This window comes from Delphinus delphis, chromosome 5, assembly GCF_949987515.2.
Source record: "Delphinus delphis chromosome 5, mDelDel1.2, whole genome shotgun sequence".
In the NCBI taxonomy this organism is placed as follows: Eukaryota; Metazoa; Chordata; class Mammalia; order Artiodactyla; family Delphinidae; genus Delphinus; species Delphinus delphis.
The window spans coordinates 27,400,219-27,425,974 of record NC_082687.1 but is presented as its reverse complement, the minus strand read 5'-3'; the positions used below and the strand labels follow the sequence as shown (position 1 = coordinate 27,425,974).

General features: G+C 41.4%; 1 protein-coding gene and 1 pseudogene across 2 annotated transcripts in view; both read left to right on the top strand.

The window, feature by feature from the left end:
- Positions 1 to 25,756, top strand: part of NR3C2 (nuclear receptor subfamily 3 group C member 2) — a 372,131-nt gene that overhangs the window by 294,613 nt on the left and 51,762 nt on the right. For both annotated transcript variants that reach the window (XM_060012126.2, XM_060012127.1), the window contains exons 5-6: positions 2,575 to 2,913; positions 4,686 to 4,830. In XM_060012126.2, coding sequence (XP_059868109.1) covers positions 2,575 to 2,913; positions 4,686 to 4,830 — 484 coding nt within the window. The remainder of the gene's footprint in view (positions 1 to 2,574; positions 2,914 to 4,685; positions 4,831 to 25,756) is intronic.
- LOC132425643 (S-methylmethionine--homocysteine S-methyltransferase BHMT2 pseudogene) lies at positions 12,746 to 19,631 on the top strand (annotated as a pseudogene).

The following is a 25,756-nucleotide window of genomic DNA, read 5'->3' as shown; positions in this document are numbered from 1 at the left end:
GGCAGGTATGTCTGTTGTTGGATAGGGGCTCGTCTTTTATCTGAATCAGTGTTTCTGTGATGCAAGTGGTAAATGTAATATCAATGGCCATACTTACAAGCATGAATGGTTATTTTGAAAATCAGATTAATCGGTGTGGCATAGCCCTACTCTGTGTTACATTTGTATCCTGTAAGTTTCTCACACATGTTAGAGCTAAGTTGAAGGTGTCTGGTACTTCAAGAATTTTAAAATAAATTCCTCAATAGAATGGAAAACCTTACAATTGCAAAGTAAATTATTACCATAGCTCTAAGCTCAGTTTGGCACATCTGAGCTTTCTCTATCCTTTATCCATTTATTCATTCATTCACCCATCTTCCCCATTATCTATCCATCTCCCCGTTAACCCCACCCACCTGCCATCCATTCCCGAGTCCTCACATCTACCTCCCAATTCTCCCTTCCACCTCCCCAGTCTTTCTTTCCCCGTATCTATTGTAAGAACCCTCAAGAGAGATGTGAATGAAAAGCAGTTGCTGTTACACTATTTACAGTAGCCAAGACATAGAAACAACCTAAATGTCCATCGATAGATGAATAAAGATGTGGTACATATATGCAATGGAATATTACTCAGCTATAAAAACAAATGAAATAATGCCATTTGCAGCAACATGGATGGACCTAGAGGTTATCATACTAAACAAAGTAAGTCAGAAAGAGAAAGACAAATACCATATGATATCACTTATATGTAGAATCCAAAATGCGACACAAATGAACCTGTCTGTGAAACAGAAGCAGACTCACAGACATAGAGAACAGACTTGTGGTTGCCGAGGGGGAGGGGGGATAGGGGAGGGAAGGATTGGGAGTTTGGGATTAGCAGATGCAGACTATTATATATAGGATGGATAAACAACAAGGTCCTACTATTTAGCATAGGGAACTATATTCAATATCCCGTGATAAACCATAATGGAAAAGAATATGAAAAAATACATATATGTATAACTGAGTCACTGCTGTACAGCAGAAATTAATACAACATTGTAAATCAACTCTACTTCAATAAGATTTGTTTAAAAGCAGCTGCTATTAAAGTTAATACTGATTCTTTGGTTTTATGATGAACGCACTATTTATTGTCCAGAATGTGGTACTTTTAGGAGTAAACAGGGCACTCACTAATAAGCATGCTGGGAAACAAGCATAAACCAGGACTGTTCTGGGTAAATCAGAATATGGTCACTTGTAATACATTCTACTAAAATTCTAAAGTGGTATTCTTGTACCGTATTGTGATATCTTTTAGTTATAGGCTATGTGACATGTGAAATGTTTATTTATAGTAAAAATATAGAGTAGGAGAGATTTTTAAGGATTGTGTAATGGTATAACTCACACCTGAATTTTTTAATAGCATTAATTCCTGTACGTTTACTGGTTAGTGCCCCAATTTGGAATCATCCAGATATTTCATTTCTTCCCTTCTGTTGCCTTTCTTTGGGGTTGATTAGCTCGCATTCATTCAGTGGAAATCGGTAAGTCACTTTGTGTAGGCATAGCATTTACCAAGGTGCGCCATGCGGGCTGTGAAAGAAGAGGAACACCCAATCTTTATGCCTCAGCAGTTCACAGTATAGCCGGGGACATCGGTCGGTCTAACAGCATCTGCACAAAATAACTACTCTGAGTAAGCAAGTGGTTGCACATGGACCACAGCAGGAAGAGTAAGTGGTAGAGAAGCACCAAAGAGGAATAAGTAAAGGGCCAGAGAAAGCTAATTAGAGGGAGCAGAGACAGCACTAAGATAATAAGCTCAATCGGGCGAGTCTAGCCCTTGTTGCCAATTCTTCGGTGGGTAATAGGTGGGAATTATTGGCTTACTTAAGATTTAGTTGAGGCATATGTAACTTATTAGCATCTGAAATAATTTATCCTTCCTCTGAGCTCTTAACTCTATTTTACATATACTAGCTGTGTAGTCTTGGACAGATTTCTTGACCCTTCTGGTCTGCTTCCTCTTTATAGAATGAGAATCGTAATAGTACCTAGTCATAAAATTGTTAAAGTGGTTAATTTATAAAAAGCATTTAGGACAGTGTCTGGTATCAGAAAAATATTGAAAAGAGGCTGTTCCTACTAGTATAACAAGACATCCTTAGAGGAAAAGTACGCTTTAATCAATATAAGTCAATATTTGCTTGCAATTTACCTCATGTAAGGTATGCCAAACATAATCTTCTTTTAATTCCTTCTTTTTGTGTGGTGCCACTCACTGATTTATTTATTTAATCCCAGTTTTCCTGAGATAATAATTGACCTACAGCACTGTATTAAAGTGTACAGCATAATGATTTGACTTACATACGATGTGAAATGATTATCCCAATCAGATTAGTGAACGTTCGGCATCTCATATGGATACAAAATGAAAGAAATAGAAGATTTTTTCTTGTAACGCAAACTCTTAAGATTTACTCTTAACATTTGTATATAACATACAAAAGTGTTGTGCTTTAGATGGTATTTATCATGCCAAACATAATCTTAATTTGCCCTGTTTATAATTTTTTTTTTTTTTTACAGCTCGGAAGTCCAAGAAGTTGGGGAAGTTAAAAGGGATTCACGAGGAACAGTCACAGCAGCCTCCACCTCCCCCCCCACAGAGCCCAGAGGAAGGAACTACGTACATCGCTCCTGCGCAAGAGCCGTCTGTCAACTCAGCGCTGGTTCCTCAACTCTCCACAATTTCCCGAGCGCTCACACCTTCCCCTTCCATGGTCCTTGAAACCATCGAACCCGAGATTGTGTATGCAGGCTATGACAACTCCAAACCAGATACAGCCGAAAATCTGCTCTCCACCCTAAACCGCTTAGCAGGCAAACAGATGATCCAAGTCGTGAAGTGGGCGAAGGTAATTCCAGGTAGGATGGCCTCGCGTTTCAGGGTCTGCGTCCTGAACTAGGCACGTCAGGGCAACAGAGCGTACCGTATGCAACGGTGCGATTGAGTTTGCTTTCTGTTCGATCCCGACAGCCAGTTTTTTACTCGTTGTCAAATGAATCAAGTGTGTAGAAGAAAAATCTGGTGAATATGCTCATTTCTCTTGAGAAGTTAGAGTTAAGGGTTCTATTGTTAATAGAACAATAGAACATTGTTCTATTGTTCTGTTAATAGAACATACCCATTTTTTATGTTGAGGATTGAAATGGAAAGTTTCATTCCAGTAATATTAATAAGGCAAAACACATTCTAGTTGCCAAAGCAAGAATTGAGCCCATTATTAGCAGCTTGTAGCCAGGGCTACTCTAAGCCCTAGACCAGGTAAATCAAGACATATATACACTAGTATATATAAAATAGATAACTAATAAGGACCTGCTGTATAGCACAGGGAACTCTACTCAATACTCTGTAATGGCCTATATGGGAAAAGAATCTAAAAAAGAGTGGAGGGCCTCCCTGGTGGCGCAGTGGTTGAGAGTCTGCCTGCCGATGCAGGTGACACGGGTTCGTGCCCCGGTCCGGGAAGATCCCACATGCCGTGGAGCGGCTGGGCCCGTGAGCCATGGCCGCTGAGCCTGCGCGTCCGGAGCCTGTGCTCCGCAACGGGAGAGGCCACAGCAGTGAGAGGGCTGCGTACCGAAGAAAAAAAATAAAATAAAAAAAATTAAAAAGAGTGGATATATGTATAACTGATTCACTTTGCTGTACAGCAGAAACCAACACAACATTATAAATCAACGATACTCCAATAAAAATTAATTAAAAAAAAAAGACCTCTCAGGTAGGCTGTAGGGGCCTCTGAAAGAGTCTTTCTGAAAATATCTTACCTCCATAACCCTTTAATTTGTCCTTGAAATGCCTACTTTAGTCTGTTTTATGCTGTAGCATTTTATTAATAAGGCTCCTATTAATCTACAGAAACATTGCTCAGAATTGTGATCACATTGTCCCAGTTCATTAATCCAAAGCAGTTTCTTAGATGCCCTGTTGTCGACCAGCAGCCGTAAGACAAAAGTCTGGGGAAAGCTCTGATGACTGACTCTTTGAAGGGGAGCTTGCCCAGGTGAAACTATATACAAACAGAAGAATACCCTGGTGCCCCTGGGAGTACAGAGGGTGAGAAAAGAAACAAAAGAAGAGCCTGAGGCCCAGAAAGGAAGACTGTGGGTAAGGCAGGACAGCATCAAGGATGCTTATTCTGCCTCAGAAGTCTATTGAAGTCTGGCATTATCCCAGCCTAGGGGAAGCTAGGAATAAGGCTTTTTCAATCACTGCAAACTCACGTAAAGTAAAATCTTCCACCAGTGTTGCAGATATGCAAGAGTTGATGTCATTAAGTTATCTTTTATTTTGAAGTTATTCATTGTGAGTAGGATGAAGCAAGTGGTACAGGTGAACACAAATTCTTTCAGTCTAACTAAGGATTGTAGACCACTGTCCACAGTGAAACTCCCAGAACGTCTTAGTTTTTTTTTTGCCTTGGCAGTTTACCCTCATTGACAATTTAAGGTGAATTTAACATGAAATGTTGAACAGGACCAGGTCCACGATAGGTGCTCTGTAAATAACTGTGGAATTGATTTGAGTCAATGAGAGTAAGGGGGCAGTTTGGGGTTGACTTACGACGCTTCTTCCTGGAATGTTCTTAAATGCTAAGTGTATTTTTGTGATGAATTGTTCTCTTCTTCAGGATTTAAAAACCTGCCTCTCGAGGACCAAATTACCCTCATCCAGTATTCTTGGATGTGTCTGTCATCATTTGCCTTGAGCTGGAGATCGTACAAACATACGAACAGCCAATTTCTCTATTTTGCACCAGACCTAGTCTTTAATGAGTAAGTACCTATTAATTAGCCTTCATAAAATAAACCGAAGAGTTATTCACTACGCTCTTTTATGATTTCTAAACAGATGTACCTTTGTGAAAGAATCCACTGATAACGTTTTTTAAGAGTTTAAAAGCTATCATTTGAGAACTTAAAAATGACTTTTTTACAAAATTATAATGCACGTGTCTGAGTATATATAGATCAGTGTATATAGATCTCACATGATAGTATGTGGGAATTGTCCCAAAGAATGATGATCCAGTTGGCTCCCAAAACTTGATTGGTACAAGCCACAATTAATAGAAAACAATCTCTTCTGGTATCTACTCCAGTTGGGAAGACTGTCTGATTTCTAGGAAATGTGAATGTATAACGTGCCAGTTTTTGAGCACAGTCATATAATGATTCTTTTGTTAATAGTATACATCTGCTCAGTGTGTTTTCATGACAATCATAATTACCCTTCTTTGTGATCATAAGAGAAGCCAAACTGTTATTCTGTAGTGAAACATTTTTAGGTTTATGATGCATTTTAAAAAGATTGAAAGAATAGTACTAGATTTTTCTTTGGCCGTGAATTCCTCCCTATGTGAAGTTTACATTTTAATATTGTTTGCATTCTACATTAGCACATTTCGTGCGTGTTTACATCCAGCCATGCTTCTTTGTAATTGTTGGGTCAAGAAACAGATAAATTAAAAAGGAACATTTGAATGATGATAGTAACCACAGCCATATTCTAACAGATGGCTGTCTCTCAAGATATGAAAATAGGGGTTTTTCAATAGGGAAGGAAGCAGATGAGAAATGGATTGGTGATAAAAGAGAGAAAAGGGACGTGAAAGGTTCAAAGTGGACATGTAGTGCCAAAATACCTAAACTGTACTGGTAGTAGTTGCCCTGAGAGTATCACTTCATCCAAATATGGTGGACCTGGGAGGCAGTTTTAGTCCAAGATAAATTAGGAGCATCAGTTGTTGGTTCCTGGGGTGACAGTTCTTTGGGCCATTAGTCAGAACAAATAATTCTACTAGTGCATAAATTTTCATGCTTCAGAAGCATGAAGTGAGGCCAAACAACTGACAGGCACATTTTAATTTACTTGTTTTCCTGAATAATCAGCTGATATTATTAAATAGTAAGACTGTTTTTTAAAATGGTCTGTAAACCGAAAGGAAAACATATTTGGATTCCCTGGCGGTCCAGTGGTTAGGACTCTGCACTTCCACTGCCGGGGGCCTGGGTTCGACCCCTGGTCAGAGAACTGAGAGATCCTGCAAGCTGCTCAGTGTGGCCAAAAAAAAAAAAAAAGGAAAGCATATTAAGGAGGTTCTTTGTTTTAAGAGGACACGTGGGTAAATACGAATCTCTACGGTTGCCATCCGGAGTGTCTCCTTTAGATTTTGTTTTAATAGAAGATTCATTTAACCTTATTCAGTGAATCTGTTGATTCTTTGTAATAAAATACGTATAATATAAAATTTTCCACTTTAACCATTTTTAGTGCACAATCAGTAGCATTAATTGCACTGACATTGTTGCACCGCCATCATCACTCTCCATCTCCAGTACTTTTTTCATCATCCCAAGCAGAAACTCTGGACCAGTTAAGCAGTAACTCGACATCCTCCTATCCCCCAAAGCCCTGATAAACTCTGGTCTATGAATTTGCCTATTCTAGATATTTCATATAAATGGAACCATATAATATGTGTCCATTTTTTGTCTGACTTATTTCACTTAGCATAATGTTTTCAAGGTTCATCTTTATTGTAGCTTGTATCAGAATTTCATTTCATGGCTGAATAATATTCCATTGTACGTATGTATAGAATTGACCTCATTGTTTGCAGATTCTGTAGTTGTGCATTGACCTGGCACATTTATTTGTAACCCCAAAGTCAGTATTTGCAGCACAGAGAGGCCGTAAGTTTGAGGTACACAGCATGTACATTTCAGCTGAGACTCTGCCTTCTTGTTTCAGCTCTCATAGTGTAAACAAGCGTCTTTTCCATGGTCTATTTAGTGCCATGTTTTTTGCATTGTTGTGCTTTTGGCTGGTGATTTCACTGTTTAAAATGACCCACAAGCAGAGTGCCAGAGCGCTGTCTAGTGTTCCTAAGTGCAAGAAGGCTTTGATGTGCCTTAGGGAAAAAATATAGGTGTTATACATAAGCTTCTTTCAGGCATGAGTGACAGTGCTGTTGGCTGTGAGTTCAATGTTAATGAATCAATAATATATGTTAATAAGGTGTCTTTAAACAGAAATACACATAAAACAAGATTATGTATAGATCACCTGATGAAAATGTTATGATCAGTGTCTACTACAACTTTATGGAATATAATTACCATACTTATTTTTACCAAATAAAGAGAATTGATCACATTTTGTTTATCCATTCACGGATACATGGGTCGTTCCTGCCTTTGGCTATCACGGTTAATGCTGCTGTAAACATTTGCGTATGATTATCTGTTTGAGTCCTGATTTCATTGCTTTTGGGTATACACCTAGCAGTGGAATTGCTGGGGCATATGGTTATTCTACATGTAACTTTTGGGGAACCACTGAACTGTTTTCCTCAGCAGTTGCACAATTTTACATTGCCACCCTCAGTGTACAAATTAAAAAGAGCAGCGAGCGTTCCAATTTCACCACATCCTTGCTGACACTCGTTTTCTGGGTTTTGGTTTTGTTTTTTGCTTTTTTTAATAGCTATACTAGTGGGCATGAAGTATTGGGGGGTTCTTTGGTTTGCTTTTCTTGAAATCTATTTGTCATATAACATTGTGTAAATTTAAGGAATACAACATGTTATTTGACACATTTATATGTAATATGATTGACATTGCAGCAGTAGTTAGCACCTCTGTCGCATTACATAATTATCATTTCTTTTTCTGGGTGGGAATAACTAAGATCTTGTCTTTTGGCCAGTTTGTTTATTATAATATGATATTGCTGTCTGTATTCACTGTACGGTGCATTAGATCTCCAGGACTTACTTGTCTACTGGTTGCAACTTTGTCTCCTGAAGCAACATCCCTCCTCTTCCCCCATCCCCCGGCAGCCACCATTCTATTCTCTGTTTGCTCAAGCTTGGCTCCTTTAGATTCCACATATAAGTGATATCATCCAGTATTTGTCTTTCTCTGCCTGACTTATCTCATAGTAGGTGTGAAGTACTGTCAGTGTGGTTGTGATGTACACTTCCCTAATGACTACGGAGGTTGTGCATCTTTTCATAGACTTTTTGGCCATTTGTATATCTTCTTTGGAGAAATATCCATTCAAGTCCTTTGCCCATTTTTAATTAGGTTGTTTGTCTTTTGTTCCTGAGTTGTAGGAGTTCTTTATGTGTTCTGGATGGTAAACTCTTATCAGATATATGATACGTATATTTCTCCCATTCTGTGGGTTGTCATTTTACTCTCTTGCTAGTGTCCTTTGATGTACTTTTAAAATTAAAGTTTTTAATTTTAATGAAGTTCAGTTCATCTATTTTTTGTCATTGTTTGCTATGCTTTTGGTGTCATCTGTTAATTTTTAATTGTGTGTAAACATCCAGGTGTACAGGTTTCAAAGTCCAAAATTGTAAGAATCCTTTTTCACAAATGAAACTTAGGGGGAAGCACCTTATATCTGAAGCCTGTACACCTTCAAAATTAATGTCATTGAAAAAAATTAATTTTGAAAATTGTCATTGAAAATTAATGTCATCGAAGGTTTTTAGAAGTAAATAAGAAACCAAAAAAAAAGAAAAAAAGAAAAGATCATATAAGCTCTATGCATGTCTATTCTAGAAAATGTTAATAGATATAAAATGGAAACAACAAAAAAATTGCTTTCTAATGTTACAAGTAGTTAAATAGTATGATATTATATAATTGTTACAGTGAACATTTATTTTTTTTGCGGTACGTGGGCCTCTCACTGTTGTAGCCTCTCCCGTTGCGGAGCACAGGCTCCGGACGCGCAGGCTCAGCGGCCATGGCTCACGGGCCCAGCCGGTCTGCGGCACGTGGGATCCTCCTGGACCAGGGCACAAACCCGTGTCCCCTGCATCGGCAGGCGGACTCTCAACCACTGTGCCACCAGGGAAGCCCTAGAGTGAACATTTTGTTCCCTATTCTTAAAACTTTTGACCTCAACCCCAGCCTAGACTTAAGTTTTCTCTCAACTAGAAAGAACAGGGCAGAGCTGTGTTTTTCAAAGGGGGAGGGAGGACCTACTCCCAGGAAACATTTGGAAATGACATAAAGCCTTTTGGTCAAATCCCCAAAATTGCCTGTACCTCAGACCCTTTGCCAAAGGGAAGGAAACTGTCTGGCATTTTGTGCAAGGGAGTAATGCATGCTGTTCAGCTGAGGATAGAATGCACTGGTGGAACCCTCCCTTGTTTACCCACCCACCCTCCCTCAACTGTCTTGGACCCCCTCTCACCCGCATTGGCAGATCTTTTTAAGCATCTGTATCCTTCCCTTGTTTGATTGGCACCTCCTCCTTGAAATCACAGACTCTGTCTTAATCATTTTTTAATTTCCAGCCCGTGGCATTGTGTCCAGGACATAGCAGGTACTCCATAAATATTTGGTGAATAAATGAATTATTGAGCAAATGAACCAAACAACCTATTAGTCAGTCTAGAAGGGGTTTTCTAGGTTATCATCGCTAGTTACGAGGGTGAAGCTTATGATCAAGAAGTGTGATGTGGGGAAGCGTTTTCACCAACAGAGACGTTGCTATATTTAAAATGGTGAAGAAAACTTGAATAGTTGATCATGTGTGTTTGCTTTCAACTGTGAAATGGATCTGAAAGTTCCCAAAGATCTTATCCTTCAGCTGTGTACCGGATTCATTAGAGTTGGAGGAAAGATGTGAAGTAGAGAATAATTAAGGAAAACATTCTTTGTAAGTTTTTATTAAACATTGGGGTGAAGATATGAGTTAATACTTTAAATTAGAATAGAACTTTTCTTATTATGAACTTAAAATTTTTCAAATATGTATTAAATGATTCATTCTTCAATTTCACCTTGAAACAGCTTATCATATATGGCTCCAGATCACTGAAAGTATTCAAATGTCTTATCAATTTCAATACACGTATTAAAACTCCCATTTAAGCCTGAAATGAAATTTCTTCAATTTTTTTAAAATTTCTGAAATGAAGGTTCAGTATTACGCTCTTTTAAGGTCAGCCAATATTTTAGAATTAAAAGCATATATATTATTAATTTTATTGAAGTATAGCTGATTTACAATGTTGTGTTAATGTCTGCTGTACAGCAGTGACTCAGTTATGCATAATATATATATTCTTTTTCATATTCTTTTCTCTTATAGTTTATCACAGGATATTGAATATAGTGCCCTGTGCTGTACAGTAGGACCTTGTGGTTTATCCATCCTATGTATAATAGTTTGCATCTGCTAACCCCAAACTCCCGGTCCTTCCCTCCCCCATCCAGCCTCCCCCTTGGCAACCACCAGTCTGTTCTCTATGTCTGTGAGTCTGTTTCTGCTTCGTAGAAAGGTTCGTTTGTGTTGTATTTTAGATTTCACATATAAATGGTATCATATGGTATTTGTCTTTCTCTGTCTGACTTATTTCACTTAGTATGATAATTTCTAGGTCCATCCATGTTGCTGCAAATGGCATTATTTCATTCTTTTTAATTGCTGAGTAATATAGAATTAAAAGTATATTTAAAAGCATGTTTATATTGTTTCAAGTCAGAGCCCAATAAAAAAATGTATTTTCGATGATCTTTCACTGCCTTTGTAGTTCTGAATCTTCGATTATTTCGGTTCAGAGACTGTTGGTTAGAGAGAGAGTTTAAGTCTTAGTGCCACTTTCTGAGTCCCTCGGGTGAGTGCTGTGTGTGACTCCTGGGAGGGCAGTGTTTGCCCAGCTCATCAGTGAGGGGAGCTGAGCTCAGCCCACACTGCCCTCTTTGCTCAGTGCTGGCTGTGTGATGGCAGCACCAGTAGAAAACCATAGGACTTAGTTATCAGTCATTTCGGGCCATGTTTCCGTGGAGCGATGCCCGTCCCTGTTGTGTCCCCACTGGGGACCACTGTGCTGCCATTGCCCAGCTGTCCTTAGTGAGTGGCTCTCCCCAAGGCCAGTCTGCCAACAGGACAGTCTCCTTAAGGTCCTTCTGCACCTAAGGCCCTAAAGTTCCAGTAGTCTTGGCTCACTCGTGCTGCGTGTTCCAGGCCATGTCCCTTTTGTTCAGGCAGGGATCAGAGTGTCCCCACAGGGACCCGGGGGTTGGCACGCCCCGCCCTCGCCTCCTGAGGGGGCTGAGTGATATTCCTGAGCCACAGGAGATGACTTCTTTGCCTGGACCCTTGGCTCCAGCAGGGTTAGGACAAGGGGCAGAGGTGCTGATGAGAGAGCCAGAGGGTGGGATGAGCCTGGTTCAGCATCCCCTGCACGGGCTCCATCTGCTTTGCCCCGTCTGTCCCCAGCCTCTCTTTCCCTCCTCTGTTCCCTTGCTGCTGCTTTCAGATAGGATTTCTTACTTCCCTCCGCTTACGGGGACACTGAACTGTGTAGTTTCTGTGTTTCTAGTCTCTGACCGCCTCCCTTTCCCTCTCCCCTCCCTACTGTCTCACTTCCTTCCCCCCCCTCCCGCCCCCTCTCTTTCCTTCCTCCTCTCCTCTCTTTTTCTGTGTCTGTCTCTCTCTCACACACACACACACACACACACGTACCCCTACACCTCTTTTCCTGCCACTGAAAAATCAGCAGCCTTCTGAGATTTCCATTGTTTTGCTTTCTTGTTTACTTCTGGGTCAATTTAAGGGAGTAAACTATAAAAGAAAAGAAGTCCTCTTTCTGTCTCCACTGGACCCTCCAACACCCCAGGCCCCGTAGCAGCAGCTGGAGGGCCAAGGTGTTAGCAGAAGGGGCTGAGCACTTGGCTTGCTGGGCAGGACTCAGAGCCCCCTCTTTAGATGGTGCACGAGCTGCCTGTCTCATCACACTTCCCACACCCTCTGCCCTTGTGCCCTTCGTCATCCATGCCCGGCCCCTGTAGATGGTTGAGTTTGAGACTCTTGAATAAAGAAAAACAGTGTCACAAATAGAGAACGGTCATTCCTTGTCTTCAAGGGACAGAAACATCGCAGAATGGAACTATCTTTCTTTTGCACAAAACTAGGTATAAAGGACATCTTGCCACCTGAAGGAGGCCAGGCAGAGGGAACTGCAGGAGAGGGTGCAGTGGGGTCTGAGGAGGTTTTGTAAGTAACAAACAAGAAATAATTAGTTATATATGAGGGCAGAGAAAATGTAGGTACAGTCCCAAAACAGGAGGTGTTTCTTTTTCTTCTTTTTTTTTCTAACGATTATCTTGGGTTTTTTTATTATTATTATTTTTGGCTGCGTCGGGTCTTAGTTGCGGCACGCAGGCTCTCTAGTTGAGGCGTGCGGGCTTAGCTGCCCCACAGCATGTGGGATCTTAGTTCCCCAACCAGAGATCAAACCCGCGTCCCCTGCTTTGAAAGGTGGATTCTTTACCACTGGACCACCAGGGAAGTCCCCCTTTTTCTTCTTTTTTCAACAATATTTCTTCCCCTTTATCAACCTAGCATGATGATGAGAAGTAGAGTTGGGAGTTAAAAGTTACTTCCAGATATGTCAGCAGAGGAGGTGAGGGGAGGGAAGTTCTTTTTTTTTAACCTTTTTTTTTTTCTTTTCTTTTTTTGCGGTACGCGGGCCTCTCACTATTGTAGCCTCTCCCGTTGCGGAGCACAGGCTCAGCGGCCATGGCTTACGGGCCCAGCCGCTCCGCGGCATGTGGGATCTTCCCAGACTGGGGCACGAACCTGTGTCCCCTGCATCAGCAGGCGGACTCTCAACCACTGCGCCACCAGGGAAGCCCGGGGAGGGAAGTTCTTGAAGGAATGGGTAAGCTGCTCACATCAAGAAAAGTGCATCACAGGGAATTATATTCAATATCCCGTAATGGATAAGAATATGAAACCGTAATGGAAAAGAATATAAAAAACATAGAAATATATGTATAACTGAATCCCTTTGCTGTACAGCAGAAACTAACACAACATTGTAAATCAACTCCAATTAAAAAAAGAGAAGTTCCTGAGAGGAGCGTGCAAGGGACAGGGACCTCCCTTACCTGAGAAAAATGAGTGCGCTAAGGAGAGCAGTCTTAATTTAAAGCTAGAATTGCAGGTAGATATTCTTACTCCTTGTCCTGTCTTGTTTTTCCCCATTCACGCCTCTCATTTTGGACCACCCTGGGGAGGAGAAGATAAGTGACGTTCACTCAGTGTGTTCATTCGTCAGATATTTCTTGAGCAACTTAAATACACTAAGCACTGTTCTAGGAACCAGGAATTCAACAGTGAGCAAAACGTGGGGCTCCCGCTCTAGTGGCAGGTGGGGGGCGTCATGGGAAAAATGAAGGCAGCGTCATGAAGAAATCCCACCTGCCATATCCCCAGAGAATATGACTCAGGTAATATACCATCATCTTCATATAGGACCACAAAAAAGTGGTATTGAAAATAGTAAGGGGCAGTTTGAAGGAATTCTGTCAGAGGATTTGCTAGCGCCCTTGGTTAGCCCCACTGATGACCTTTTGGTGCTTTGAAGGATCTAAGGTCATTCCTGACTCAGGCCCTTCACACTTGCTGTTCGCTCTGTGAAGGAGGATGGTGCGTTCTCACCTTGTCGCTCAGAGTATTGCTATTCAGACAGATTTTGCCCGACCGCCAGACCTAGGGTATATACCCTCCCTGACCACCTTGGCCAATCCCTCCCATCATATCACATGTGTATTTTCTCTGTAGCAGGTCCCCTGACCCCATAACGTAGGCTCAGGGAGGGGAGGAAGCTGGCCTGTGTGGTACACCTTTGCATGGCCAGCAGCTAGGATACTGTCTGGCATTAGTAAGTACTTGATGAATTAATTAATTTTATTTTTTTTCTGCTTCTTTAAAATTTTTACTGGAGTATAGTTGATTTGCAATGTTGTGTTAGTTTCAGGGGTACAGCAAAGTGATTCAGTTATACATATACATATGTCCACTCTTTCTTAGATTCTTTCCCATATAGGCCATTACAGAGTACTGAGTAGAGTTCCCTGTGCTATACAGTAGGTTCTAATTAGTCATGCTTAACAGGGAGGGAAAGGGGAGGGATAAATTAGGAGATTGGGATTGACATATACACACTACTGTATATAAAATAGAGCTAATTAATTTTAAAATGCTATTTTCAGTATTATTTCCCCGCATAAACTCTATGCCAACCAAATTAACCTTCCTCTTCCCTTTGTCCTGTCTTTCCACTGCTGTGCCTTTGCTCCTAACATTTTCCTTTCCCCTCCCCCAAGCCCAACCCAAAGGATGCTTCCTCTCCAATCACTTCTCTTACCATCAAAGTCAATAGTGACTTGTTCCCCCAAAACTGTTTTTATCTGTGTCAATTTTTTCTATATCAGTCCTTTGGTACTTTCTATGTTTTACTGTGTGTGTGTGTGTGTGTGTGTGTGTGTGTGTGTGTGTGTGTATTTACACATACAGTTTTACTCCAGATATCATGTAAACTCCTAGAATTCAGGAAGTATTTTAAATTTTTTCCTTAATGTCTAGCAAAATGCTTTCTACATAATTGGCACTCAGTGATGATTTTGGGGGTTGATAATGAGTCTTCTTTCCAGTACAAGGGTCAGAAGCAAGATTTTTGATGTGGGTTGACCCTACAGTGCTTTTAGGGCTTGGCCTGTAAACTTGATGAAAAGGATTTCCCTTTCAAGGTTGACTTCAAGAGCACTGCTGTAGGTTAATATTTCTTGCGTGGCGTTTCTTGTAGTGTACTTGAGAAATGTCCTAAGTAGTTAATGAAGCTGGGTAATTGCCAGTATAGTACGAAATTAAAGCAAAACAAATAGGAGACTGCAAATGGAATGAACTGTTTAAGCTATTTATAACTATATTGGAATCACAGAGTAGTGGTGATGCAAGAAATATGTCCCAGCTTTACTCTGGCTAACTAGAGGGAGCTATTTTTCATTTCTAGTAAAAGTCAAAACCAGTTTAAGATCATATGTTATGTTTAAAAGGCTTAATGTGGCTAATATTAGCATGTTGTTCTTCAGTTCAGTTAATGTGCTCAAGGACTTTGGTCTCTTCAGGTAAAAATACTCTTCAATACAAAATGAACTCACTGGAGTATATTTCTTTATTGAAAAACTGATAGAGAAAAATTAGTCTTGATGCAGTGATTATATTGCAAGATGGGGCAGGTGGCAAGGAATGGATTAACCAACTAACACACTAAGGAGGGCTCCAGGCTTCCCCCCTTGACACAGGTCATAAGACACAAAGATGGTAGCTTTTTTTTTTTTTTTTTTTTTGGCTGTGTTGGGTCTTCGTTGCTGCGCATGGGCTTTCTCTAGTTGCAGCGAGCAGGGGCTACTCTTCAGTGCGGTGTGTGGGCTTCTCATTGCAGTGGCTTCTCTTGCTGCGGAGCACAGGCTCTAGGCATGCGGGCTTCAGTAGCTGTGACTCGCAGGCTCAGTAGTTGTGGCTTGTGGGCTGTAGAGTGCAGGCTCAGTAGTTGTGGCGCATGGGCTTAGTTGCTCCATGGCATGTGGGATCTTCCCGGACCAGGGCTCAAACCTGTGTACCCTGCATTGGCAGGCAGATTCTTAACCACTGCACCACCAGGGAAGCTCCAGAGATGGTAGCTTTGACAGCACCCCTCTGGATTGAAGGAGAATGTACCTGCTGTGTCTTGATATATAAAGTATTTTCTGAACTTGTGTCTTTAGATACTTCTAGAACCCAAACTAGGTCACATGATTATCCATTTTTATTGTATCACACACAAGAGATGATTTTGGTTTTATGTCCCTCACTTCCCCTGATGAAACCCTAAGCTAATTTAATAAGGTTGTGTTTTGGGCAGGCTCTGAAGTGGTTATTTAATTTTTCTTAAGTTCTGAGATTGATACTTTTCTGAAAGAAACAAGTGGAGAAGGGAGAGAAACCAAAAAAAAGAAAGTCATATGTGGAGACCCTCCACCTCCTTATTTAAAACTCATCTGTGTATCTGGGTCATTAGCACTGCAGCAGGAATGTCGCCCCAGTCAACTTACACAGTGATGGGTGTTGCAAGCTTTGTCTAGCTGGACCCATCTTCTGTGCCCATCCACCTTGAAATAGACACTGCCTCAATAGAATCAATGGAATGAATAGTTTATAAACTCCTAACTCCCGTTCTGCTACAGGCATGGTGTCCCTCTCTGTCTTAGGCACCTCAGGCTGCTGTAAGAAAACCCCATAGATGGAGTGGTTTAAACAGCAGACCCTTATTTCTCATAGTGCAAGAGGCTAGAAGTCCAAGATCAGGATGCCAGCATGGTCAGGTTCTGCTGAAGGCTTTCTTCCTGGCTTGCAGAGAGAAGGCTGCCTTCTCACTGGTCTCACGTAGTGGAGAGAGTCAGCTCTAATGTCTCTCCTGCTTCTTGGAAGGGCACTAATCCTGTCATGGGGCTCCACCCTCATGACCCTAAATGCCTCCCCAAAGCCCCACCTACTGATACCATCACATTGGGGGTTAGAACATCAACATATGGGGGCTGGGGGAGATGAACATTCAGTCCATAACACTCCATTTACATGGATACTAGAGTGCAAAAGTAATTAATAATCAAGTAGTTTACAGGGGTTATTTGAAGGATTATGGGCTTATGCTGAAAGCTGGTGAAAGGCATCATGCTGTATGCCATCTCCCACACATGATCCTATTTCATCTTCACAGCTCTGTGACGTGGGAATTTATTACCCCTCTTTCAAAGATGAGGTGACAGAGGCTCAAAGTTTTGAGCCCCAGTGTTTCTCAGTCCAAAACTCAGAATGTTTCAACTACATCAACGCTTATACCTTGACCACAGAACTTGATTTTTCAGGCAGTTAGGCCTAGTGGACCTTTGGCGCTAATATTGGTTTCATTGGGTGGTTTCAGAGACTGTATGTATTTGGAAACTTTACTGACCAATCATGTATCATCTTTCATAAGAGTTACTCTCTAAAATGGGTGAGAATATGCCCAATGTATAAAGAACACAAATGGAAAATAAAATATTCTTAGAAAAACTGGAACTTTGGTTCAGAGTGTGACTTAGTCCTCCAAATCTGTTTCCTTCCTCTCTGATATCACAACAGTATTTAAGAGCTCCATTGTTGAAGACCAGGGGCTCAGTCCCTAACCTTGCTGATCAGTCCCTCCGTGTTGTCAAGTGAATGAGTTAACTTCACTAGACCCTTGTCTCCCTTCTGCAGAATGAGGGAATTGGATGAGATCAACAGTTCACAAACTTTTTGTTCTCAGGACCCCCTTTATGCTCTTAAAATCATCAAGGATCCCAAAGAGCTATTGTTTATGTAAGTTATGGCTATTGGTATTTACTCATATCAGAAATTAAAACAGAAATTTAAAAAAAAATATTGATTTATTGATTGATTTTAAAATAAAATTAACCTATTACATATTACATAAATAGCAAGACAAAAACATAATAGCATAAACATTTTAGGAAAAATAACTGTTTTTTTCGAAACAAAAAAAAAATTAGAAGAGTGGCATTGTATTGCCTTTTTTGCAATTCCTTCAGTCTCACTTAAATGAAGACAGTTGCACTCTCTTACCTGCTTCTTACATCCAGCCAGTTGTGACTGGTTGTTTGGCCAAAGTGTAGGAAAAAGATTCAGCCTCACGCAGATGTATAGTTGGAGAAAGAACCTCTCGGAATCCTGGAAAGGGTCCTGGGGACACCCCCGCATCCTCAGACCACATTTGGAGAACCACTTGTCTAGGTGATGTTTAAAACCCAACCCAGACTCTGATTCTGCTTGGCTTTCAGGAAGCTTCACTCAAGGTCCAGATCTCTGTTTCCTCATTTAATTATCTACATTTCCCACACCGGAGAATCAAAGCTCAGTAGAACATCGTCTCTGTGCTTAAAGGGCTCTCCGTCTAGTAGCAGGATACTTATGGGGCCTCTGCCATGTGCCATTAGCTCTACTCGATGCTTTTATATGACCCACTCGTTTATAGACAATCATATTTTAAGACAGGTACGATGATCACTGTCTTATAAATGATGCAGCTGCCTCAGGCAGACAGCAGTTCAGTGGATTATCAGCGATCACATAGCAGTGGAGAGGTGAACCTCACGTGTGGGCCCAGGTCTTCCCTGAAAACTCCTGCTGTTTTCATTACATCACATGTCTCCTCTCGTCTACAAAGTAGTGGAGAAGGAAGGGTCTCAGAGGTCCCTTCCAACCTCTTACAGTTTATGATTCTGTAGTTCTGCTTTACCAGTCACATAACTTATAGCTGTGAGAACTTGTGGTTAGCGTGAGGTCGATTAAGAAGGAGGGAGAGGGACTTCCCTGGTGGTCCAGTGGTTAGGACTCCGCGCTCCCACTGCAGGGGACGCAGGTTCAATCCCTGGTCGTGGAACTAAGATCCCACAAGCCGTGAGGTACAGCCAAAAGAAAAAAAAAGGAGGAGAACAATACTACAAAGACTATCCCAGTCACTTCCCCTAAAGTGAAAAGTAAATCTCTTCACTCTTATCATTTAGCCAAAAAAATGAACAACAACTGGTGTTTCGCTAGTCGGGAGGAAGTATTGAGAATGTCTGCATTGTGCAAGGCTCTGTGGTGGCCATTGTAAGGGAACCACAGTGACAGTCACAGTTTCCGTTCTCCAGAATTCTGTCGTGTGGTTGGTGAATTGAGATGTAGACACGTGTGGAGAATAGGGAGCCCTCCTACACTGTTGGTGGGGATGTAAATCGGGGCGGCCACCATAGAGAACAGAATAGAGGTTCCTGAAAAAACTAAAAATAGGAGGGCTGGGCTCCTGGCCCCGTGTGCTCCCCACCACCCAGCGCCTGCAACAGCTGCAGCGCGATGGCCCTGGAGCCAAGAAGGGCATTTTAGAGTCTCTGGATAGCGGGGAGGGTGTGCTTGGAGACGGCAGCTTTCGCATAACTCTGGAGAAGAGGGGCTACGTGAAGGCCGGGCTCTGGACTCCAGAAGCCATAGTAGGACATCCAAATGCAGTTCGTCATCTTCACGTGGAGTTCTTGAGAGCGGGATAGAATGTCACGCGGACCTTCACCTTTTCTGCCAGTGAGGACAATATGGAAAGCCAGTGGGAAGCTGTAAACGCCGCTGCCTGTGACCTTACCAGAGAAGCAGCCGACAGAGCTGACGCTTCAGTCGCAGGGGGGATCTGCCAGACGTCGTTGTACAAACACCACAAGGATGAGGCTAGAATTTTAAAACTTTTTCGACTACAGCTAGAGGTTTTTGCCAGGAAAAATGTGGACTTCTGGATTGCAGACTACTTTGAACACGTTGAAGAAGCTGCGTGGGCCGTGGAAGTCTTAAAAGAATCTGGAAAACCCGTGGCAGCCACCGTGTGCATAGGCCCAGAGAGAGACATGCATGGTGTAACACCTGGAGAATGTGGTGGAAGCTGGTGAAGGCGGGGGCTTCAGTCGTTGGCGTGAACTGCCGATGTGGGCCCTGGACCAGCCTGAAGACAATGAGACTCATGAAGGAAGGCCTACGGGCTACAGGGCTGAAAGCACACTTGATGGTGCAGTCCCTGGGGTTCCACCTGCCCGACTGAGGCAAAAGAGGGTTTGTGGATCTCCTCGAATATCCCTTCGCACTGGAGCCCAGAGTTGCAACCAGATGGGATATTCAAAAATACGCCAGAGAGGCTTACAACCTGGGGGTCAGGTACATAAGGCGGGTGCTGTGGATTTGAGCCCTCCCACATCAGGGCGATAGCAGAGGAGCTGGCCCTGGAAGGGGGATTTTTGCCTCTGTCTTCTGACAAACGTGGCAGCTGGGGAAGTGGTCTCAGCACACACACCAAACCCTGGGTTAGAGCCAGGGCCAGATGAGAGTGTTGGGAGAATCTGCTGCCGACTTCGGGCAGACCTTTCTGTCCTTCAGTGTTAAAGCCAGATGCCTAAGGAGTCATGAAAGAAAACACTGAAATAGCAGAATGGAAAGAAATCCCCCTCAAGCCCCATCTGGAGCCTTTCCTCGCCTCTATCCACAGCCCACCCTGATGTCTCCAGCGGCTGAACAGCTAATGTGCTGTCAGTTCAACATAGGATGCGTATTGCATCCCTGCTGTGCTTAAGCTCTGAGCGGGATGCTGGGGGGAGATGCAAAGCTGATGAGGAAGGGCTTCTCATCCGTCCTCCAGGTACTTACTGTCCGGTGATGCTGCAGGACGTGCTTTTGAAGGGCATCAAGAATAGTGAAACTTGTCTTTAGAGTGAATTTGAGATTTTAGAATAACCAGAAGTCGGTGAGCAACAAACCCAGTGATTAATTCAGGTGTCTAAATTAGGTACAGAAGGACGATAGAGCAGCATTCTAAACTAAAATTAGAGTAATGAGTCTGCCTTTCTTAAATGATTTGTATAATGACTCCAAAGGCGATCCCAAAGGAAAAGATGCAAAAATGTTTGAGGATTTTTTGAAATAATCATATAACCTTCCAGAGTGATTACTTTCAAAGATGATTTTACTTAAAGGTGTTAGGTCCCAGAATTTTTTAAATGTGTCTTTATAATCACAAATAGCTAGATTATAAACTGCTAAGGACAAGGACAATGTGATATGCTTATATTTTTTCTTAAAGTATTTACATTATGCCATACTAATAGATGCTCAATGAAATAATGTTGATTGTTGGAAATAAGTAAAAAGAGATAAACAGTTTTGGAAGACCTTTTTAAAAGTCCGAGTTCAAATCTATCTTGGTCTAATATTTTCTTGACTTATGTTTGAGCTATTTGCTATGTGCCAATTTCTCTCTATTTTTCAAAACAATGTATTCATTTGTAACAATTAATAAAATTAAAAATAATCTACCTTTAAAAAAAACCTAAAACTAGAGCTACCATATGATCCTGCAGTCCCACTCCTGGACATATGTCCAGACAAAAACATGATTTGAAAAGATACATGCACCTCTATGTTCATAGCAGCACTATTACAATAGCCAAGACATGGAAACAACCTAAGTGTCTATTGACAGATGAATGGATAAAGAAGATGGGGAACTCAGCCATAAAAAAGAATGAAATCATGTCATTTGCAGCAACATGGATGGACCTAGCGATTATCATACTAAGTGAAAGACAGATATCATACAGAGAAAGACAAATATCATATGATGGCACTTATACATGGAATATGAAAAAATGATACAAATGAACTTATTTACAAAACAAAAATAGACTCACAGATATAGAAAACAAACATGGTTATCAAAGGAGAAAGAGGAGAGGGATAAATTAAGAGTTTGGGATTAACAGATACACACTACTATATATAAAATAGATCAACAACAGTGTCCTACTGTATAGCACAGGGAACTATATTCAATATCTAGTAATAACCTACAGTGGAAAAGAATCTGAAAAAGAATAGATATATATGTATAACTGAATCACTTTGCTGTACACCTGAAGCTAATACAACGTTGTAAATCAACTCTACTTCCACAAAAAGTTATTTGTTTGGGGGGAAAAAAGATGGAGACACATGAATAGCGTTTTGAGAGGTGAAGTGGGAATAATAAATGACAAAGGAGTTTTTCCTAAGGTGGGTGCTCCAGGAGTGTAAGGACAAAATAACTCCTCAAGGAAAGCTGCTGGCAGAACCATCTAGCTTTGAAGGCTCTGCCAGCCTCTAAAGGAGGGTTAGAATCAGGCCGGACAGAGTACAGAGGTGGTGTGTGCAGTCCAGACATGAGAAACCATCCAGAGCAGGAAAGGTGATCAGTCTCTGAGTGCAGAGTTGAAGTGATGGAACCACAGGATCTGAAGCACTGCGGCTCACCCTCCAGAGTGGAGGGGGCTCTTTCCTTCTGCCTTCCCTTCTGGTGGTTTCTGCCTTCCCTCTCCTCCTTCCCCCTACGACCATCCTTTTCATCTCTCTCCCATCCCATCCCATCCCATCCCATCCCATCCCATGCCATCTCATCCCATCCCATCCCATGCCATCCCATGCCATCCCATCCCATCTCATCCCATCCCATCCCATCCCATCCCATCTCATCCCATCCCATCCCATCCCATCCCATCCCATCTCATCCCATCCCATCCCTCCACTTCTGCTTGGCCCTTCCCCTTCCTCCCCATTTTCTGGCTTTCTCTCCCCCCCACTTCCTCTTTTCTTCCATCACTGTCTCTCATGTAGACTGAGACCTTATCACCAAATATCGCATTTATTGAATAAAAACATTACCTCCGAATGTCTTACACTGAAATTAAATGCATTAAGGCTTTTCTACACTTTTCCGGGGGAAGAAAACTGATGACACAAACTTGCTTTTTTACTTTACTGTGACCCTGGTGCTCTTCTCTTTGGGGTGGTCACCCTACATGGAAAACTTTTTCTCACAGGCTCCACCAGTTTTGCCCTTGAAATCATTGAAATTCCTGTTCCAGATGTTACTTGAAGGGATGACTTCACTTTTCTAATTTTTATTGTATTTTCTATTTTTTCCCGACTGCTGGTCTCTGTCCTTGTGGCAGAGAACATTGACTCCAGCTGGCTGCCCACACCTGTAACTGCACCCCCAGATCTTGGTGTTGAGCACACAGTGAGGGGGCTTTTGTGGCACCCACCTCTCTCTTAAAGGTGCCAGAGCTGGTGCCTGGCTGGGTACCGGGGTCCTGCCTGCTCCAGAGACCCCAGGGAACTAGCACTCATGAAATGTGAGCCTTAACTCTCTTTGCTTCTAGGCGATGAACACAGAAACCCAAAGAATCGTTTGCTTGTCCTTAAAGAGAGACTCCATGGCCACTTCGTTCCGATTAGAGGAAGTTCAGAAGTTCACAGAATTTCTGAGTAGAAGAGAAGGTTAGAAAATGTCAGCTGTGCTCCTCAGCAGTCTTGACTAGCAGTTTTCTACAAGCAGATTAAAAAAAAGAGAACTGTTGAGGCTACCCTTTGAATAAGCATTGTGTTCATGTCATTCCGTGTGCATGTGTAGTGTGTCCCGGTGTTGACATTTATGCTACTGGTGTGGTGGCCTGGGGGGGGGGGGGTGATCACCCCCTGGGGGGGTGATCATGAATGATGTAGGTGTTCACAATGTCCTAAACAACATCTGCTTTGTGACAGATGTTTGGAATCAGTAATAAGAAAGGGCACGTGGCTAATCTCTGATAAATTAATCGAGTCGAACATCATCTTTATTTTTTTATTTAGGCAGATAAATGATGCCATTTGCAGCAACATGGATGGACCTAGAGATTATCATACTAAGTGAAGTCAGCCAGACAGAGAAAGACAAATATCATTTGATACCGCTTGTCTGTGGAATCTAAAAAAAATGGTACAAATGAACTTATTTACGAAACAGAAAGACACAGACATAGAAAACAATGGTTACCAAACAGGAAAGGTGGGGAAAGGTGAGGGAAGAGGGATAAATTAGGAATTTGGGAGCGACAGTACACACTACTATGTGTAAAAACGATAATCAACAAGGACCTCTACTGTAGAGCACAGGGAACTCTACTCAGTATTCTATAATAATCTATATGGGAAAAGAATCTGAAAAAGAATAGATATATGTATATGTATAACTGAATCACTTTGCTGTACACCTGAAAATAACATTGCAAATCCACTATACTTCAATTTAAAAATAATTTATAAATAAATAAATTTAGGGAGATGGATTTATCAGCTTTTACAATCAGTCAAACAGCAGAATCTACCTTTCACCCAGAATTATGGCACCTGAAAATGTTTTCTAGGTCCCCGTTTGATTAATGAATTGAAGAGCGTCTATAATAACAGTCGCTGGAGGTTTAGCTGTTTTCTTCTTCCAAAGCAAGACTCTCAAGGTAGAAGAAGGCATCTGTGATCCAGTTGCTTCCCACCTTCCACATCTGCATCCCCATCCTAGCACACACACACTGCTAAGGCCACCTCTGCATGAGTGAGCCGCTCGGCTGTTGCCTTGGAAGTGCAGCTGCACATCGGGGCTTCATCAGAGTGAGCGTCCTTCTTTATAACCTATGGCAGGTTCTGGTTGCTAGAAGAATGTGACTTTTGCCTCAGGAAGAAAACAACTCCACAGCTTGCATTTTAATACAAAGCTTTTATCATACTAGGAAAAGGTGTTTTGCTATCACCCTTTACCCAAACAATAGTCTAGCCACACTTCTAAATTCAGCAATTTACTTTGTTCATATTCTTGAAATTCAGTAGTTATCAAGTGGGAATTTGACCTTTTTATGGCCCCTTTTAACAAGGAAACTATGGTCATTTAGTTCATTAATTCATTAATAAATTCATTAATTTATTGAAATTGAGCAATGTCTTTAAGTATTGATATATACCCAAAATGCCTCTGTTTTTGAAGCAGTAGCTCACTGTAGGTTTTCTGTCTTTTGTTGAACCATCTGCAGTCTGCATACTGTTAAATTTACAGAAATTTTCTATTAAAGTCTACAGCCTATGAAAATAAGGCTTGATTATTTAAAAAAATGTTTTCACAAGAGAATATTGTTCTTTTGAATCCTTTCTGTGTGTAGAGAGATTCTAGTGATGACTTTTTTTTTTAATTTTTGTTGGAGTATGGTTGATTTACAATGTTGTGTTAGTTTCTCCTGTACAGCAAAGTGAATCATATATCTTCACTCTTTTTTAGATTCTTTTCCCATACAGGCCATTACAGAGTATTGAGTAGAGTTCCCTGTGCTATACAGTAGGTCCTTATCAGCTATCTATTTTATACGTAGTAGTGTGTATGTGTCAATCGCAGTCTCCCAGTTTATCCCTCCCATTTCCCCCCTGGTAAATATGGTTAGCACGGATTAAATCTCATAAGGTTCTGAGCATGCTGTTGGGTGTTTTAACCTGAATATAACAGTTGAGTCCAGGCTCTGAGACCAAGCTGCTTGGATTCAAATCCTAGAATACTATTTTCAGCGAGGTTTGACTTCCTAGTTTTTACTTGGAATAAGTAAGTCACTTTATCTAGTCAAGAACTAGAGCCTGTTCCTTTGTCAAGGACGTATATAAGCTTCCTTACCACAGCCAAGAATCAAAACATTTGGTTCACTAGGTCTTCACATGTCCAGGGAATAATCAGGCCAGGCTCTGTTCCCCTGCTAGAGCGGCTGCTGTCAGTAGGCATGCAGTGCCAGTAGTATTCACCTGTTTGCCCGTGCAAAAGGCTCCCACTCGTGGTATAGATAATAGACGGTGAGCCATTTTTCTGGTAAACACTCTGTACTTGGCTGGGTTCCTTACTTTATTCTTGTATGAGGTATTTAGTCACACATCTCAGAAACAGGTGTGTCCCCCATGACACAGTGGGTAGTGTCATGAAAAGTTGCTTAGAAATCACTTTTTGTAATTTATTTTTATATTTTATTGAAGTAGAGTTGAGTTACAATGTTGTATTAATTCCTGCTGCACAGCAAAGTGACTCGGTTATACATATATACATTCTTTTTTATATCCTTTTCCATTATGGTTTATCCCAAGAGATTGGTTATAGATCTCTCTGCTATTTAGTAGGACTTTTTAAAATGAATTATACTGTAACTGGCCTGTGGAAATTCACAGTGCAGTGAATACGAAGATTAAACCTTTGGTCAAGCCAAAACATTTTTGTCATGCGATTTATCACAGATACCCCCAATTTAACTTGCTCTAAAATCTGAACTTTCACAGTGGGTTATGGCTGCATGTTTCTTTCCTCTACCAAAAACATGTGTCCTGTACCCAAAAGAAACTGTGCTGACTCTATGAGTATTTTAAAAGGTAAGGTACAAAGGACTGTTTTATCAAAAACTATAGATAAAATGTATGGTA